General features: G+C 42.2%; 1 protein-coding gene and 1 non-coding gene across 2 annotated transcripts; one reads left to right on the top strand and one right to left on the bottom strand.

The window, feature by feature from the left end:
* Positions 1-6,813: 6,813 nt before the first annotated feature.
* Positions 6,814-6,886, bottom strand: TRNAK-CUU (transfer RNA lysine (anticodon CUU)). Its single transcript has one exon. It is a non-coding gene; the product is annotated as a tRNA-Lys (tRNA).
* Positions 6,887-6,961: 75 nt separating this feature from the next.
* LOC133908717 (golgin-84-like) lies at positions 6,962-13,500 on the top strand. Its single transcript, XM_062350853.1, has 21 exons — positions 6,962-7,129; positions 7,432-7,512; positions 7,596-7,645; positions 7,741-8,373; positions 8,490-8,552; positions 8,648-8,725; positions 8,835-9,038; positions 10,065-10,121; positions 10,199-10,273; positions 10,362-10,433; positions 11,133-11,195; positions 11,276-11,374; positions 11,511-11,588; positions 11,843-11,911; positions 12,089-12,136; positions 12,225-12,320; positions 12,420-12,496; positions 12,689-12,734; positions 12,871-12,966; positions 13,058-13,105; positions 13,215-13,500. Exons 1-21 carry the CDS (start codon positions 7,102-7,104, stop codon positions 13,254-13,256), a joined length of 2,103 nt encoding a protein of 700 aa, XP_062206837.1. The 5' UTR covers positions 6,962-7,101; the 3' UTR covers positions 13,257-13,500.
* Positions 13,501-15,997: the final 2,497 nt, after the last annotated feature.

The following is a 15,997-nucleotide window of genomic DNA, read 5'->3' as shown; positions in this document are numbered from 1 at the left end:
GCAGCGTCATGCTTGGAAGGGATCCGGTTGGTGGCTAGGTGGCCGGAAAAGGCAATGATTCTTGAATCCAATTGCTCTTCAGTGGTGCAGAAGCTCCAGGCATGCCTTCTTGACCTCTCCTTGGTGGCACCCATTATTCATGATGCAAGACAAGAGGCTCGGCATTTGCATGAAATTGATTTTTGTTAAGATAGGGAGAGAGCATAATAAAGTCACGCACGAGCTTGCGCAAGTAGCTATTAGATTGGGTCGTAGTCAGCTATTTCCAGTTTACCTGAGTGTATTCGAGTCTTAGTTTGTAATGACATTACGTAATCCTTAATAAAGCTCTCTTCAGTCGCAACTTGACTCCACGGATGGTATATGACCCATAGGTTCCAATCAAAACCATTCCATGTGTCTTAGTACACAAAAACTTGCAATTTTGAATCAACACGAACTACCTAGAAAAGAAAACCCCCAAGTTTTTATAATAGAGGCAAGAGAATTCAATACTCACTTGTACACATATGTGTGTGAATTTTATTCCTCTAACAACAAAGAGAATCACTTCACAAGGTGTTTCAGCCCAAAAACCAAAACAAAATCGCATTCAAAAAGAAAAACTTGCAACAAAATACGGAGCCAATAGAAGGAGACTAGAAAGAGATGAACCCGAATAGGGAGAAAACTTGCACTTCATTTCAACAAGAGGTCAACCATATTTTATGCAGATTACAAAGTATTTTCCTCTCATAAAAACTCTAACATATTATAAAGGCTAAGTTTATCCTCTGCTCTCCTCTAAAACCCTAGCTCTCAAGCATAAATGGCTAGCTCACCACATCCCTATAGCCCTCCCCCTCTATTTATAGGCCTATGGAGGTAGCTTAGCCCTTAAGCTTGTTACTAAAATACTCATCCCTTACAATGGCCTCCTACCTACCACCAGAATATTTTGGTTCATTTTTCACTCCGTCTACCGTCCGACTATGACACCTTCATGACTTAGCTTCGTCTCGACGCTAGCTCTATGATGATACCACGTGCATTTCACCTTTCCACGGTTTTGAGGCCAAACCATGAAACTGTCTCGCATGCTTCTCAAAACGTGACTCACTACTACTTGCGTTGACCTCATACAAGCATCCCGATGTCGACATGTGTATTCTGTCTTGTAATCTTGATCATCAGCAAATCTCTCCCGCTCCTGATCCCTCGGACAGCCTTGTCACTTGCACTGGCATCACATTTGCTTGACTTTGTCAATACACCGCCTTTATCATTCCTTTTAAGCTTTGATTGACCTCCATGTGCATAGCTAAGATCACCCTTGACTCCATCCAATCTCCTCTATCGTCTGGCACCAAGCACCCTGCTTAGTCTAGATCATTCTACCACCAGCTGCCAAGTTACATCCATCACCTACACAACATGAGACAAGCAAACATGTATCTCCAAAATACCATGCAAACTTATCACAAGTTAGTTCAAATTAAATTCCTGCCAAAAAAGATAGTCTACAAAAACATGAATATCGGAATGTTCCAGTGTGTACAAACTCTAAACACCGGATCATCCGGTGAGTACAAAGATTCTTTCTCTGGAAATCCCTTGGAAAACCCTCCGGTGAGTTTAAGGTTCATCATCGAATCATCCGGTGAGTACAACTGCATCAGACTTCATTTTGCAACATCTCTGTTAATTGGTCCGGTGAAATCTTCAGTGTTCACATAGTTCATCATCGGACTATCCAGTGTGTATCTTCTCTCTGGCACACTTCTCTGGAAAACTATACGGTGTTCACATCCCCTGAACACTGGACCATCCGGTGCAATATTCAAATTATGTCGCCAAAGAAATAATACTCCGACATGCACTACATCAGATCATCAGACTATCCAATGTGTAGAACAGCTTTGGCACTGAAATCCTGCATCTCTGTTAAATGCTCCAATATTGTCTCTGAGTGCTCATCAGATCATCTGGTGTGTACAAATTCATATACACCGGACCATCTGGAGATTGCAATTTGCCCTGGACATTAACAGAACTATGCTAACTCCATTTCCTTCAATTTTGGTTAGTCATAATTATAATTACGGCACATATGCATGTTTATGCAATCAAAATATCATCAAACCAAAAACAACATTTTATCAATCACTTATTACACATAAACCAAATCGTATTTCAAAGTTACAGTTTAAACTTCATAGTATTGAGGCATTACAGTGTTGTACAAAAATTGGCTAACAATGTGGCTTGACGTGTCTCTGAGTCGCATATGCTTGTCAGCAATTTAAAAATCCAAACTCTGTGTCGGAAGTTAGTACAAGGATTCTGCAGCGAGGAAGCACTCCCATATGTTCCTTTTCGTCAACCCAACCTATCTATAGCGAAAATGACCCTATTAGATCATGATTGTGATTTTAGTGATTAATGACAACATAGTCAATAGGACTAATATGTTTGTTAAGAATATATGTTAGTAGGTCTTATGAATGCAATATATGACGAAGCCACCGCAGCCGGGATAAAGTTGGACTGAATTGGAGAAGTCCCATGAAGATTTGCCACACCGAATAGTCCAGTGTTCTGGGTATTTGAACTCACCAGAGTATATTTGTCAAATGGGGGAGAGGTCTGAAGACCTCACCGGAAGATCTAGTGTTTTCTAGCAGAGTGCTCACCGGAGCAATTCTTCCAGAGAAGGTGTTGTGCTAAAGAATATGCTTCACTGTATAGTCCGGTGATCAGTAGGAGTTGCACCGGAGCATTTTTAGAGAAAAGAAGAGAAGCCTCAACCCATCGGATGGTCCGGTGGGAATGGAATGAACACTGAATAATGAATAGTGCAAAGAAGCAGAACGATGTTCAACCCAATGGATGGTCCGGTGATGAAGGCAGTGTAACACCAGAGCATTATTTTCAAAGAGGGTTGCATTGGCTTGGTTGGTTGAAGACAACCATCGGGATAGTCCGTGCTGAAGTGATGAGCACTAGATGCATACACTGGAGCAATTTATACAGAGAAGAAAGAAAGGCTCAGATGGCTTAAGATAACTCACCGGATAGTCCGGTGATGGAGATGAAGTATACATCGGTGTGTACAGTGTTCACAGAGGCTTGAGTAGGGTTCCAACAGCTAGTTTGTGAGAGTGTACTCATGAATGATCTAGTGTTAAGTACTATTATTCTCATCGGATCATCCGGTGCAAATAACTTTTCAGAGCCATTGGGTTAATGGCTAGTGCGCGAGTTTGAGGCTATAAATACCACCCACTCGGCCATTTGAAGCTACTAGAGTCCAGAGAAGTTCATGTATACCTGAGAAGACATCCAAGCCACCAAAATGCTTAAAGTGATCATTCAAGCCTATTAAGCACACTATTAGAGAGTGATTAGTGTTTATAGGCCTAGAGAGAGTATTGATAGGTGATTGCTGTCTAAAGAGTGGATTAAAGAGTGATCCAACCTTGTATCAAGTGGTACACCGGCACCTTGAAGTCTTGGTGACTCACCGGCAAGCTTGTTGACCTTCCGACTTGGTGTGGAGCGGCGACAAGGCGATTGTGTGGAGACTCTTGCCTTTGTGGCTCAAGCTCCAATGTGATCATGGTGGCAAGGAACCGGAAAAGATGCTAGTCGTGAGACCTTGGTTTGGTGGCTCATCCAGGTGGAAATCTTGTTTTTTTTACTTGGTGACTCAAGAGCCATGATCGGGTGCCGACCGGAAGCATATCCTTTGTGGAGCTCCAACATAAACTAGGGTTGGCATTCATGCATTGATACTACAGGGAAAAATCCCTTGTGCTGAGTTTGCTCTCTCTACCTTGTTTACGTTTCCGCATTTACATTTTTGTAAATTATCTTGTTGGATAGGTTGCAAGTGCTTTGATCAATAGAGTAGACACACTAGATAAACCTAGAGCACATTTAAATAGAAATTGATATAGATTTATCTTGTGTAGTTTTTGGAACCAAAATAGTTCCAAATGTCCTAATTCACCCCCCCCCCCTCTTATGACATCACTGATCCTTTCACTGCCTGAGACTCTGTGCGATAGCAGAGGAAATACGTACACTTTGCTTTTCCTTTGCAGAATAAACGCTCTCACAATAGTACTGACGTGCTTTCGTTTTCCCACGAATAGCCCCGGTTACTTGCAATAGGGCAGAACGCAAGTCCGCAAGGGGACAAAGGAAGGGAAGACCGTATGCATTTTCTCACAACTCCAAGCATTTGACAGCCCTTTCCGTTGCCACACGATTCGGGCATCCTTGAAAGTATACGCAATTAGAGTTCATGCTTTCTTCAATATTTGGCACAAACACACTATGTGAAATACCATGAAACATAGCGTAGAGTACTTATGTAGTTGTGTGGGTACACGGGTACACCTAGTAAGATTGCAAGGAAGGCATAAATGAGACAGATCAAAGTTCTATGATTGTTCATCACAAGAATACGAACACTATCAAAGTTTGATTTAGCATCATTTTTAGGAAGGATGTGAATCTCAAACCCAGGACCCCCACTGCATCTAGCGGCGATGTTCTCCTTTTCCTTCCATCCTCCTCCTTCTCCCCTCCCTCCACCTCCCTGGTCTCTCGCGAAATTGTCAGTGTCAAGTCCGTGTGGTGGCCATGGAGATCCCATCAGGAACATCGTGATATGCGACATAGTCACCTAGATTTGTGTGGGCCACTGGCGTTGTGGTCGATTTGCGTTGCGCTCGCCGAGATATGAGTGGCAACATGAGGCCGCCTAGATCTGTGAGGGTGACCATGCATACGGGATTGCCGACGTAGTGGCCACTATTACCCGCGCGGTTTGGCATGGTGGCTATCGGGGCTAGGCACCTCTGGTCCTTACTGCTACAACGATGATCATCGAGGTGGTCCGCCTTGGGCCTTGGTAGTGCATGCACTTTGCGGGCCGACGATGTTGAAGATGGAAGCGGCTATCATCACTTAGGTAAAGTGTAGTGCCTATGATGGGTAATCCCCCACATGGAGCTTCAAGCATGAATGGCACACCTTGTGATCATGTTCATCAAAGGTGACAACAGCTACAGGGCCCGTAGTCTAATTGCGCCTCCCTTCCTCCTCGTTCTTGATCAAGTTCCATGTATATGAAGGTATGAAGACTAATGTCATCGGCGAGGAGGTGGTTGTGTGTGTGGGGGGGGGGGGGTTGGCGTTTGCCAAAAAGTTTGGTGGCGGCAATGGTGGAAGCAACGATGTTGTGGCCATGTCTTTGAGGTGGAGTTGACGATTGGCTATGTGCAATGAAGGTGTGGTGCGGCGTCGGCCTTGGGTGAAACTCCTTGATGGTGTTCGTGGACATTCCCCCTTTGGAGGCATCGTCTAGGAGGGGCGTCATACTCCGCTCGAGGTTTTGTGGAGTGTAGAAAACCTTTGATATGATGATCAAGCAATGGTGGTGTTCCTAATGTCGCTTCCCTCCTTTGAGGTGTTGTTGTGGATTCATAGATCTTGGCCTCTTTGATGCAGTTTAGCTGAAGGAGTGCGGCTTTGTTTTCGTGCGAGCTATCTTGATGGCTCAGTCTAGTCAGAGGCAACATGGATCTTGGATTTTGTTTTGGTCAACTGATGGAGACTATATATCTTCTTCATGACGTCTTTGACATCCATGTTCTTCTATCCTCATATGGTGATGCGGGTGGACGGATGACTTTTCGGAGTTCGTCGAGGTCATTTCAATCCGTATTGGAAGATTATGGAGGTCGTAATAGCAACAAGCAAGTGTTCAGAAGTTACCACGTGTTTGATGGTTTGCAGTTGGGGATGGAGTTTTTTTTTCCTTCTTTCCTTTTTAATGTGTTTTTATCTCAAGTAATGTAATGGATATGTAATGGGTATATGTATCATTGACGCCCTGATATCCTATTGATATGAAGGCCGGACGATATACTTCTTTCATCTTAAAAAAGTGTGAATGTCAAACAAAGTACCACTTTAACTTCTTGTTTTTTTTAATCGCAAACCACTTAACATGGGATCAGGCATGTACTAGCATTAAATAATAAGTGAAACTATAGGTTGGACTTACGGCTGTGTACTCCTCTGGTGCAGAGGCTAGGATATTTGACCATTTCATCATTAAAAAATGGTTAAACGCTGGGGGTTATTTGATTTGATTTATCTCTAACCTTGACAGTAGTACTAAAGCTAAGCCCATCCCGTCGAAAGAAAACCCCGCTTAGTCCATGTAGTTTTCGGCCTAATACGTTTGGAGCTTGGAAGAGAAGTATTGAAATATGCCCAATTCTGCAAATGGGCCCAGATGAAGCGTTGAATGCTTTTAGTCCATGTAAGCCTCGGTTGGGCCTAATGACAGAAAGCCTAGGCGTACTTCACTCTCCTGTCAGGCCTTGCAGCTGGTGGGGGCTGAAGCTGATTCAGCTCATGGGCTCAAAAGCTGACAGCACTATTGACGCTGTTATGGGTCACGCCACACGTTAGCCCTAACATCTGCCAAAAAATCAAATGAGTTCCTCTCAAAAAAAAAAAAAAAGAGGAGAGAGAGATCAAATGAGTTGAGAGTTTATAATGAGTCGATGAGGCTAAAATTAGCATTGATAAAAACAAAAAGGTCGATTACAAGTCAAAATTGCATAGCAGCAAACGAAGGTTCCAGGTTTGTTCTCGTGTGTGTTAAAGAGTTAACCGGGCTATATCATGTTTGGAAGTACACAAAGGGCATGGTATTGCAGTTAACCATTCCTATGAGCAAAAGGAAGCAGCGTGAAACAAAACAAAATGAGAATTTAGCACGAACAATTAGGAGAACAAAAGAAATTTGGTCGCCCACCGTGGGGCTCGAACCCACGACCACAAGGTTAAGAGCCTTGCGCTCTACCAACTGAGCTAGACGGGCTATCTATGTGACGAGGTAGTAAAATTTATCATTAATTATTTCAGTAGCTGGTTGGTCCAACACTCCGACCCGACCCCCGCCACGCTACCAGCCATTGCGACACCTTAGAATCTCACTGCCGCGGCCGGAGATCTCATCAGCCAATTACTCTCGCTCGCCGTCACACTGCGCCACCCTCCTCTCGCCAAGCGGCGATCCAGCAGCGTCCTCCTGCCATGGCCTCCTGGCTCAAGGCCGCCGAAGGTACGCACCCCAACCTCCCTCGCCCTGTCCCACCGCGCCGCCCAGATCCACCCCTCCCCGCGATGAATATCTGCCGTTCCTCTTCCCCTCCCACAACTCTCGTATTCCCTCACCGCGGGTTACTCTGCGATACTAGGATTGCTACATCTTACGATCTAGCTTTGGTAGTGTGTTCCGTTTGATCATTCTGGTGCGCCCAATTGCACCTAACCCGAACCCATCGCCGTGTCATTGCATGCTTTAGTACGCTGTGAGATGTTTTGCAATGCGGGATTTAAAAGCTGTGTTCTTTTTTGTAATAGACTTGCTAGAGGTCGTCGACCGGAGGGCCAAGATCGTGGCTACCGAGATGTCGGATGAGCAGTCTACCTCTCAGCCTTCAGGTAGCATGTCTCCCTGGTTTACGGTGCACATGGAGCCGTTCAGCTAGTGGGCTAATCAATAGTTTTGATGTTTGTTTGCAAAGGGTCGAATAGCCAAGAAGTGCAAGCAAAGAAGGGAAAGACGAGGGAGAAGGTTGCTACTTAACATCCTTCTTAAGAACATTTTGTTTCTTTACATAATGTGCATGAGAGCCACTGTTCATGCTTTGCTGCAAATTCGCATTGCAGGGTTCATTGAAGCTCACTACCACGGATGGCAGTAACAGGACAGTGGCTCAGAAAGAAAGGAAGAGTAGGCAACCGCCGCGGGAACGAATGAAGATTGAGAAGATCAGGCCTTCGCCGTCTGCAGATTCGTCAAGTGTTGATGCTAGTGCTAGTGAACCCGAAGTTGCTTCAACTGAAGTCAAGGAAGTGAATAACGAGGAAGCATTGGAGAAGGGAGATAACGCTACCGCCAGTCCTAAGACTGAGGGAGGTGTGGCGGTAATTGATACTGCAGTCAAAGTCCAGCGGATAGAGAAAAACTCTGAGGACACAACCCCTGGCGTGGATGGTGTTGCACACTCTGGAAACTTAGAGATTGCTGTCGAAAGTTCTTTGGTTTCAGATGAGAAAAACGAGCCAGGCAGCATTAACCAGACTGCTGAGATTGTTCCAGTGGTTAATTTGGAGGAGAAAGACTCGGTTGTGTCTGTTATCCAGGAGAGGAATGCATCTGAATTACCCAACACAGGGGCTACTGGCAAACTGCATGAATCAAAGAAAGAGAACTTTTCAGATTCACCAGAAAGTACAGAGAATCAGCAGGGACAGAAAACTGATTCAGTTTCTGTGAAAGAACAAGACCCACTTGAGGAGGTAGGTTGCCGAAATTGGACTCATAGTGACCAAAATGTTCTGCTTGATATGTGAATACGTTCTCTTAATCACTTCCCAGTTCTCACAATATAGCTTTATTTTTTGTTTTTTGACAGGCTCAGGGATTGTTAAAAAGCGCTGTCAAAACTGGCCAGTCAAAAGAAGCTAGGTTAGCTCGGGTAAGGATAAGCATAAGCTTGGTGGCCTTGCTACCAATCCATTGTGGCTATGCCTATATGTTGAATTATTGATTTGTTTTTTAACATACCTACAGATTTGTGCTGGACTCTCATCCCGCCTCCAAGAATATAAATCTGAAAATGCACAGCTGGAGGAACTTCTCGTTCAAGAGGTCAAACTAGTTTATGCGCATTATTCTGATTACAATTTTCTATTTCTCTTCTCCAAATACATGCTAGGTGTTTTTCTCTAATATATATTGATGTTATAAAACATACCAGAGAGAGAAATCTAGCTCGTATGAAGCTCATATAAAGCAACTACAGCAAGAACTATCAATGTCCAGAGTAGAAGGTTCACGAGCTGAATCTAATATGGTTGATGCTCTGACTGCAAAAAACAGCGAGATTGAATCTCTAGTTAAATCATTGGACTCTTGGAAGAAGAAAACGGCAGCTGCAGAAGAAAAGCTTGCATATTTAGAGGTTTCATCTTATATTACTCTTTTTAGTTATCTCTTCTATATGCATATTAGCACAAGTACCTAAGGACAGTACAGATTGTATCCTATTATCCTACCATTTGTGTTTTGCGCTTCATAAACACTTTTGGAGCATCTACTTATTCATGTCTTTAGCAACTTTTATTGTTGACACATGCTGGTACAGAGGTTACCCTTTCTGGGATTTGATGTGATAAAGCTAAAGAATGTTTTTAAGTTTTTTGTTGTCTTGATCTAATCAAGGTTGATTTTTACATTTGTGATGTTCTTTCGGAATACTGCAGAAGCGTATGTATTACATTCTATTTTAAGTTTTTTGACATTCATGTTTATGGCCCATTGTATCTATGATTTGAAATATTGATCTGGATATTTTGCATTCATTTAAAAAACACCAAATGATGATGTGATTTGTAGACTTGGTGCTCTATTAACATCTGGTCTTACGTAACTTTCTAGATGATGTTAACATAAAAATCTTGTGGTGATGGGTAAAATCTTCTCCCTAGTATTACTATTGGTCTGGGAGCTGCATGTGCGGGTGGGCATGCATGCGTGCTTTGTTTTTCTCTGCCTTTCTCAAGCATCAACGTATGCATACCCTTTCACAATCTCTACCAACATTTTTTCTCATGGTTCTTTTTAATGAACTTTGGAGCTGACATTCTGACTTATAAGCTCAGACTGTGTGCCCATACCTTGAATGAGCAGTTTTAACTAGGAATGGCCTACTCTCTCTTGAGTCTGAAACGTATATTGATTTTGTCGTATATCACTGGAAGTCTTGAACCGATTCGCAATAAATAGTTCCAGTTTGGTTTTACATGATGCTGCTTGCTATATCTTCTCTATTGGATATAGATCCTAAGCTGTATGACTGTATGAATAGCCATGAACAGTTGTTTTATTTTAAGCCTCAATGGTAAACAGTTGATACCATTAAATAGATAGATATTAATCCTAAAAAAGATAGATCATTAAATATTGATCCTGCTGTCTGCTGAACCAGGAAGACATGGATGGTCTCAAGAGGAACCGAGAACTTACTGAAACCAGGGTCATCCAGGTTAGTAAAGCAACGATGGTTTCTGGGACAGTCTCCATATGCTGATGTATAACCTCCACTGATACTGTTTAATTTAGGCTTTGCGCGAGGAACTTGCTACCACAGAGCGTAGAGCTGAAGAGGAGCGTGTTGCACATAATGCCACAAAGATGGTAATTCATCAAAGTTCATTCCCTTAAGTTATTTATATTTGTCATAATATCTTCTGTTATAGTTTTATTGCTTGCTGTTACAACACAGGCAGCTGTTGAGAGAGAAGTAGAATTAGAGCATCGGGCTGTCGAGGCATCAAATGCTCTTGCTAGAATCCAGGTAATTTTACAAGGTTTAACTGTCGTCATGATCTATTTTGCGAGGATGTGAAAGTTATCCAGCCAAATTTTTTAATACTAACAAGAAACTTGCACCTTGTTGCTAAACATCTCTTCGGCTCTGGTTAGCCTCTCGTATCATATCATGCACGATGAAACAATGAAAGGCCATTTATCACAACTTTTCTGTTAGTCTCAGAAACTTTTACATTCTAGAATAGGCAGAATGAATGATACTTATTAAGTTTTGAATGCCTTATTATGGTTACTCCTGTAAGATAAATTTCTGGTGTATACTGCTCTGTTCAAGGACTACTTTATTTTGTTCCCATATGCTATTTGAAAAATTCAGCTGAGGTTGTCCTTAAAACAAGCTGCTGCCAACATGAACTAATTCAACAATTGGGATCCTGCATGTTGATTTGAACAGGTGCAAACATAATTTACTCATTTAGATTTCAGAGGTTTATCCTTGAACTCTTGAAGTAAGAATCAGCATGAATACAGTAGGAACGATAATACGGGTAAAAGTGATATAACTTCACTTCAATGCTCTTGTTCCTGTATTTCATTTAATATTTGTGTTGTACATCTGCCTCCATTATTTCATGCAGATCTCAGCTCTAACGCTGCTAATCCTTGTCATAATACATTTGAGTAATCCTCTAATATTGATCTTAACTGTTCTGTTGACATCCAGAGAGCTGCTGATCAAAGCTCATCTAGAGCATTGGAATTGGAGCACAAGGTGGCCGTGCTCGAGGTAAATACCTTTCCACCTTGTGTTTCATATCTGAGGTGTTTTGGTTCTCCTACTTACTATGGGCATTCTGGCTATCTTAGGTTGAATGTGGATCACTACAACAAGAACTGCAGGAGATGGAAGCTCGTAATCACCGTGCACAGAAGAAGCCTTCCGAAGAAGCTAATCAAGTTTTTCAGGTTAAAAAAAATCCAGATATCTTATTTCTTTCCATGGCTTAATTTTGAGATGTGCTTTTTGGTGTACTTCATGCCCTTGTTGCACAAGTTAACTGACATATCTTGGTGGTTATATCTCTTATGGTTGCGAAAGCAGATGCAGGCTTGGCAGGAAGAAGTTGAGCGTGCACACCAAAGCCAAAGAGAGGCAGAATCAAAGATATCATCCTTGGAGGTAACATTAATTTAATAATATAATTAAAGATTCACCTTTTTTGTGGTCAATTTATTGCAGTTTCGTTGGATATGCATAGTTTAGAGTTCTAAATTTGTTGCTGGAACACTAGGTGTTTAGGCAACATAAGTATTGTTGTGATGATCAGATTTGCTATGGTGGAAAATATTACATTGAAATGGAGTTGTTGTCAATACTGTAATCCTATGCATTGTTATTGTAATCACTGCATCTTTTTTCTCTTCATAATGCAGGCTGAGTTACAGAAAATGAGAGTTGAAATGGCTGGAATGAGAAGAGATGCAGAGCATTATTCTAGACAGGTGAAATATCTGTTGTTAATTTATCTATGTTTTAGGGTCAATTTATTAATGTTACTTTACTGGACCCTATCCAAGTCGTATTGTTTGAGATGATTTAATATCTAACCGAACTAATACAACTTTTGGTGCTACCATATCATATTTGCAGTTATTTATGTAAATGTTTCTTGTTTTTAGGAGCATGTTGAGCTAGAGAAGAGATACCGTGAGCTAACTGACTTGTTGGTATGCACTAATCCCTCCCAAGTTATTTTATATCCTTGACATTTGATAAACGAGAGCTAATTTGATTCTGCATGCATCCTTCTTACAGTACCACAAGCAAACACAATTAGAATCCATGGCTAGTGAAAAAGCTGCACTAGAGTTCCAACTGGAGAAATCAATGAGACAATTTCATGAAGTGCAGGTTCCTAATTTTTCTTCTTTGTTGCTATTTATTGCCTGCAATCAGGTTCCTGCAGATGTTCTTGTTGAAATTATGTCATAAATGTCCTCCATTGGATAGGTTGAAGCAGAAAGGAGTAGAGCTTCTCGCAGATCAGCATCATCGTGGGAAGAAGATGCTGATATCAAGGCATTGGAGTGCGTTTACCGTTTCCATTTTGCTACAAATATACAGAAAAAAATGTGTTCATGTCTTTTTTTTTATCATGTGATAATGTTCAATGAAACAGAAGCAGCTTATTGTGTACGCTTGTGATCGATCTTAGCTGTGTTCCTCTATTTGCAAGTTCCAGTACGGCTTTACTAGGCAAATAACTATGCATATTTCAGGCCTCTTCCTCTACATCATCGACACATGACAACAGCAAACCAGCAGGTACATGTGACCGGTGGAAATCTGAAGATCTACACCCTGTTAAATTAAAAATGAATATCAAAATTTACCTACAGCCTGTTAAATTAAAGATGATTGCCAAGTTTACCATGTTTTCTATGCATCTTTTGTGTTACAGTTACAAAAGGCTGCGAAGCTTCTAGATTCAGGAGCTGTCCGCGCAACTAGATTTTTGTGGCGACATCCTGTTGCTCGAGTCAGCCTGCTATTCTATCTGGCAAGGACTGCATAACTTCTATTTCCTGTATGCTCGCATTTTTCATCTTATCACGATTGCCTTCTGACTAAATCTGCTATACATTCACCAGGTGTTTGTGCATTTGTTCTTGATGCACTTGTTGCACCGCCTTCAGGTACCCAATTATGCTCTCACATATTCTCATTCACGGTGTTTCGGGTTCGGTCCATGCACGTGTGAACTTCTAACCGGAATCCGGTGATCAATGTTTTTGAATGTTACAGGACTTCGCGTGGAGGGAGCTGCCCAACGCCAACCTGCCATAGGAGCCCTTGGTATTTCTTGCCGGTCCTGCCATTCCTTCCTGATTCTAGCTCCACACGCAGTGTTAACTCCCCATATATTTTTTCCTTCTTCTTCTTCTCACATATTCTGTAAAGTAACGTTCTTTGTTTGGCCATGGGCTATAATCCATTCTTTCATACCTCAATTGGTGAATCAAAAACAGCATGTACAAGACTGTATACTCACCTTGACCCTATATATCATACAACAATCCACTTGAGCCAACTCCAGGTAATCTCCAGCAAACCGTTGAGCTGATTGAGCAATACAAAATCTAGAAGGAAAAAAAGGGGGTCCTGGCAACTTGTGCCGCGTCATTTTGTAAGTGCCCATTTGGTGCACAGTGGTTTGATCGGATCGCAAGGGTGTGCCGCGCTCCAGCTCGTAGGAGGGCGTTGGGTTGGGCACGCATCTCCCGGCTCGCTCTGGCTGGTCCCGAGCTACCGCTAGTGGCTACGCAGCGCGTCGGGCAGCGAGGGGCCATGTGACGGGGCTTGGAACAGTGCGGCTTACCTGATGACAGCTTGGGGTGGGAGCTGGGACAGCTAGATAGATAGGGTGTGTTTTATTGTCTCAATTTTATCTTGTCCGATCGGATGGATGCTTATAATACTAAGTAGAAGCGTATTTATTTTTTTATCTACTGTTTTTTTCAACGGATGTAAATATGCAGTAGTCTGATTTAATAGATACAGCCTTTGCATCCGCGTATACAAACAGATCCAATTATAAGTGTCGTAAAATCATTTTCATATGGGTAACTAATTATAATATTAACTATTGTATCCATTTATTATGGCTTTAGATTCGGTTATCAAATAAAAACTTAACTTAATATATCTGAATAAATACAAATAATCTAATACTATTCTTTTAAATAATTAAAACTCTCCTCAGTCTCTTTATAAGATGTCGCCCTTTCGGGAAACCAAAGCCAGCAACGGGAGCCGTCATCCAACTGAGTAGAAAGAAGTAGAAGACCGTTTCCTGGCTGCCTTTCCATTTCGCCCTCCCAAACGCGGGAGCCCATCCACCGCGGTGGCGGCAACCGTTCGGCGAAGCGGGGAAACGGAAAAGAAAAGAAAAGAGATGGAGGCCCGAAGCCGCGCAACCAATTCGCCGCGCGGTCACTGCGACCGTGTCAGCAGTCCAAAATTTCGGAACTCCCTGAACGCGCTCGTGGGTACAAACGGGTGGCATATAAAAAATGGATAATGTTTTGGAATCTGCTGCACGTACCATAGAGTATACCCCAAATATGTTGCTATCAATTTGTCTAGGGGTAACTTAAGTGCGGGCTGACCACTGTCTCAGTACTTGCAAGTTGGCAAGTTGATATCTTGATGTGGACAGATTTATCTTTCAATTCCTCGCGGGAAAGATTTACTTCTATCTTTCAAGGGAAATAGATGCAATGATAACATCGATGGACATCGAGGAATGAATAAGCTCGTATGGCCGGTATTACTTGAGATAGTTATTAGTTTTTCTCAAACAAAATTAAAGTTCACTGTAAGATTTTAAAAAGGAATTGTGAGTTCTACATGCTTGTCTTGGACAAAAAAAAATTGCAATATTATTCTTTTGGCTAAAAGGTATGGTGTGGTTATTAGATAGTTGTGTATAGTTTACGACTACATTTTGTTAGCGAGAAAATTTATACATACATATTTTAAGTGATGGTGCTATACCAATTGTACACTACACAATCCTCTATTGCTGATCTTATATTTTTATTGTTTTATCCCCATTTTTATATGTAAAGAGTTGTAATATGTTGCCTCTTTTATTGTTTTGTTACATTGCTAGCCTATATAAATCTCTATCGAGCAATAGGTACTATCCAACTTGAGACTTACATGAGTCACATTCGAGGACAAAATGAATACACTGTTCATTGCTATGTTTATTCGTGATGCTATCAAGCAATATATTTACTACTTGGAATACATGCATTTATATCTACAAGAAAAATACTACAACTCTTTACATCATCCTTCCAAACTCATCCTTCGTCTATCTTCCTGCCACCCGTCATGCCTAGCAACCTCCAAACACCTAGTAATTGCAGTTGCAACTTCGAATCATTGCCATCTAAGGGCAGGCTTACTCAAAAACATAGGTGTATATAAGTAAATTTTATACAGATTTGTTTTCTATATGTAATGTTTTATAGATGTATCTGGTGACTGTAATTCACGACCGTCTACGCTCATCTCACTACGACTTAACAGATGTTGACGTAACCACAATTCACAACCAACACCTCATGCGGCCACGCATAGCGGTCCAGACACCTTCGAGGCACGAGTGACGACAGCATGTGTGAGTGTGTCAGTTCCAAAGAGGTTGAGACTATATGCGTGACAACCCACCACCTAACGAGCAGTGCACTCGACCCGTCAACTACGAGATGAAAGGTGATGATGGCGTGGGCGTGAGTGAGGTGGGGGTTGCAGGGTAGGGCACAACGTAGGCGTGGCAGTAGCTATGGCACAGGTGTGAGCCAGAAGGGCGGTGGCTATGACGTGGGCGCAAGTCAGGCGGGGCACGGCGGTGACAACGGGGTGGGCACGAGCGAGGTGGATGTGGCAGTGGTTATGGTGCTGACACGAGCAAGACGAGTATATACAACTAATTTGAAAATCTTATGCCTGCTACTGCCACCATGGACAAAAAAGAAAGCATCGCTATTCTCCTCTTCATGCTCCGTTCTTCCATC

This window comes from Phragmites australis, chromosome 2 (genome assembly GCF_958298935.1).
Source record: "Phragmites australis chromosome 2, lpPhrAust1.1, whole genome shotgun sequence".
Classification (NCBI taxonomy): Eukaryota; Viridiplantae; Streptophyta; class Magnoliopsida; order Poales; family Poaceae; genus Phragmites; species Phragmites australis.
This window is presented reverse-complemented; position numbering and strand designations above follow the sequence as displayed.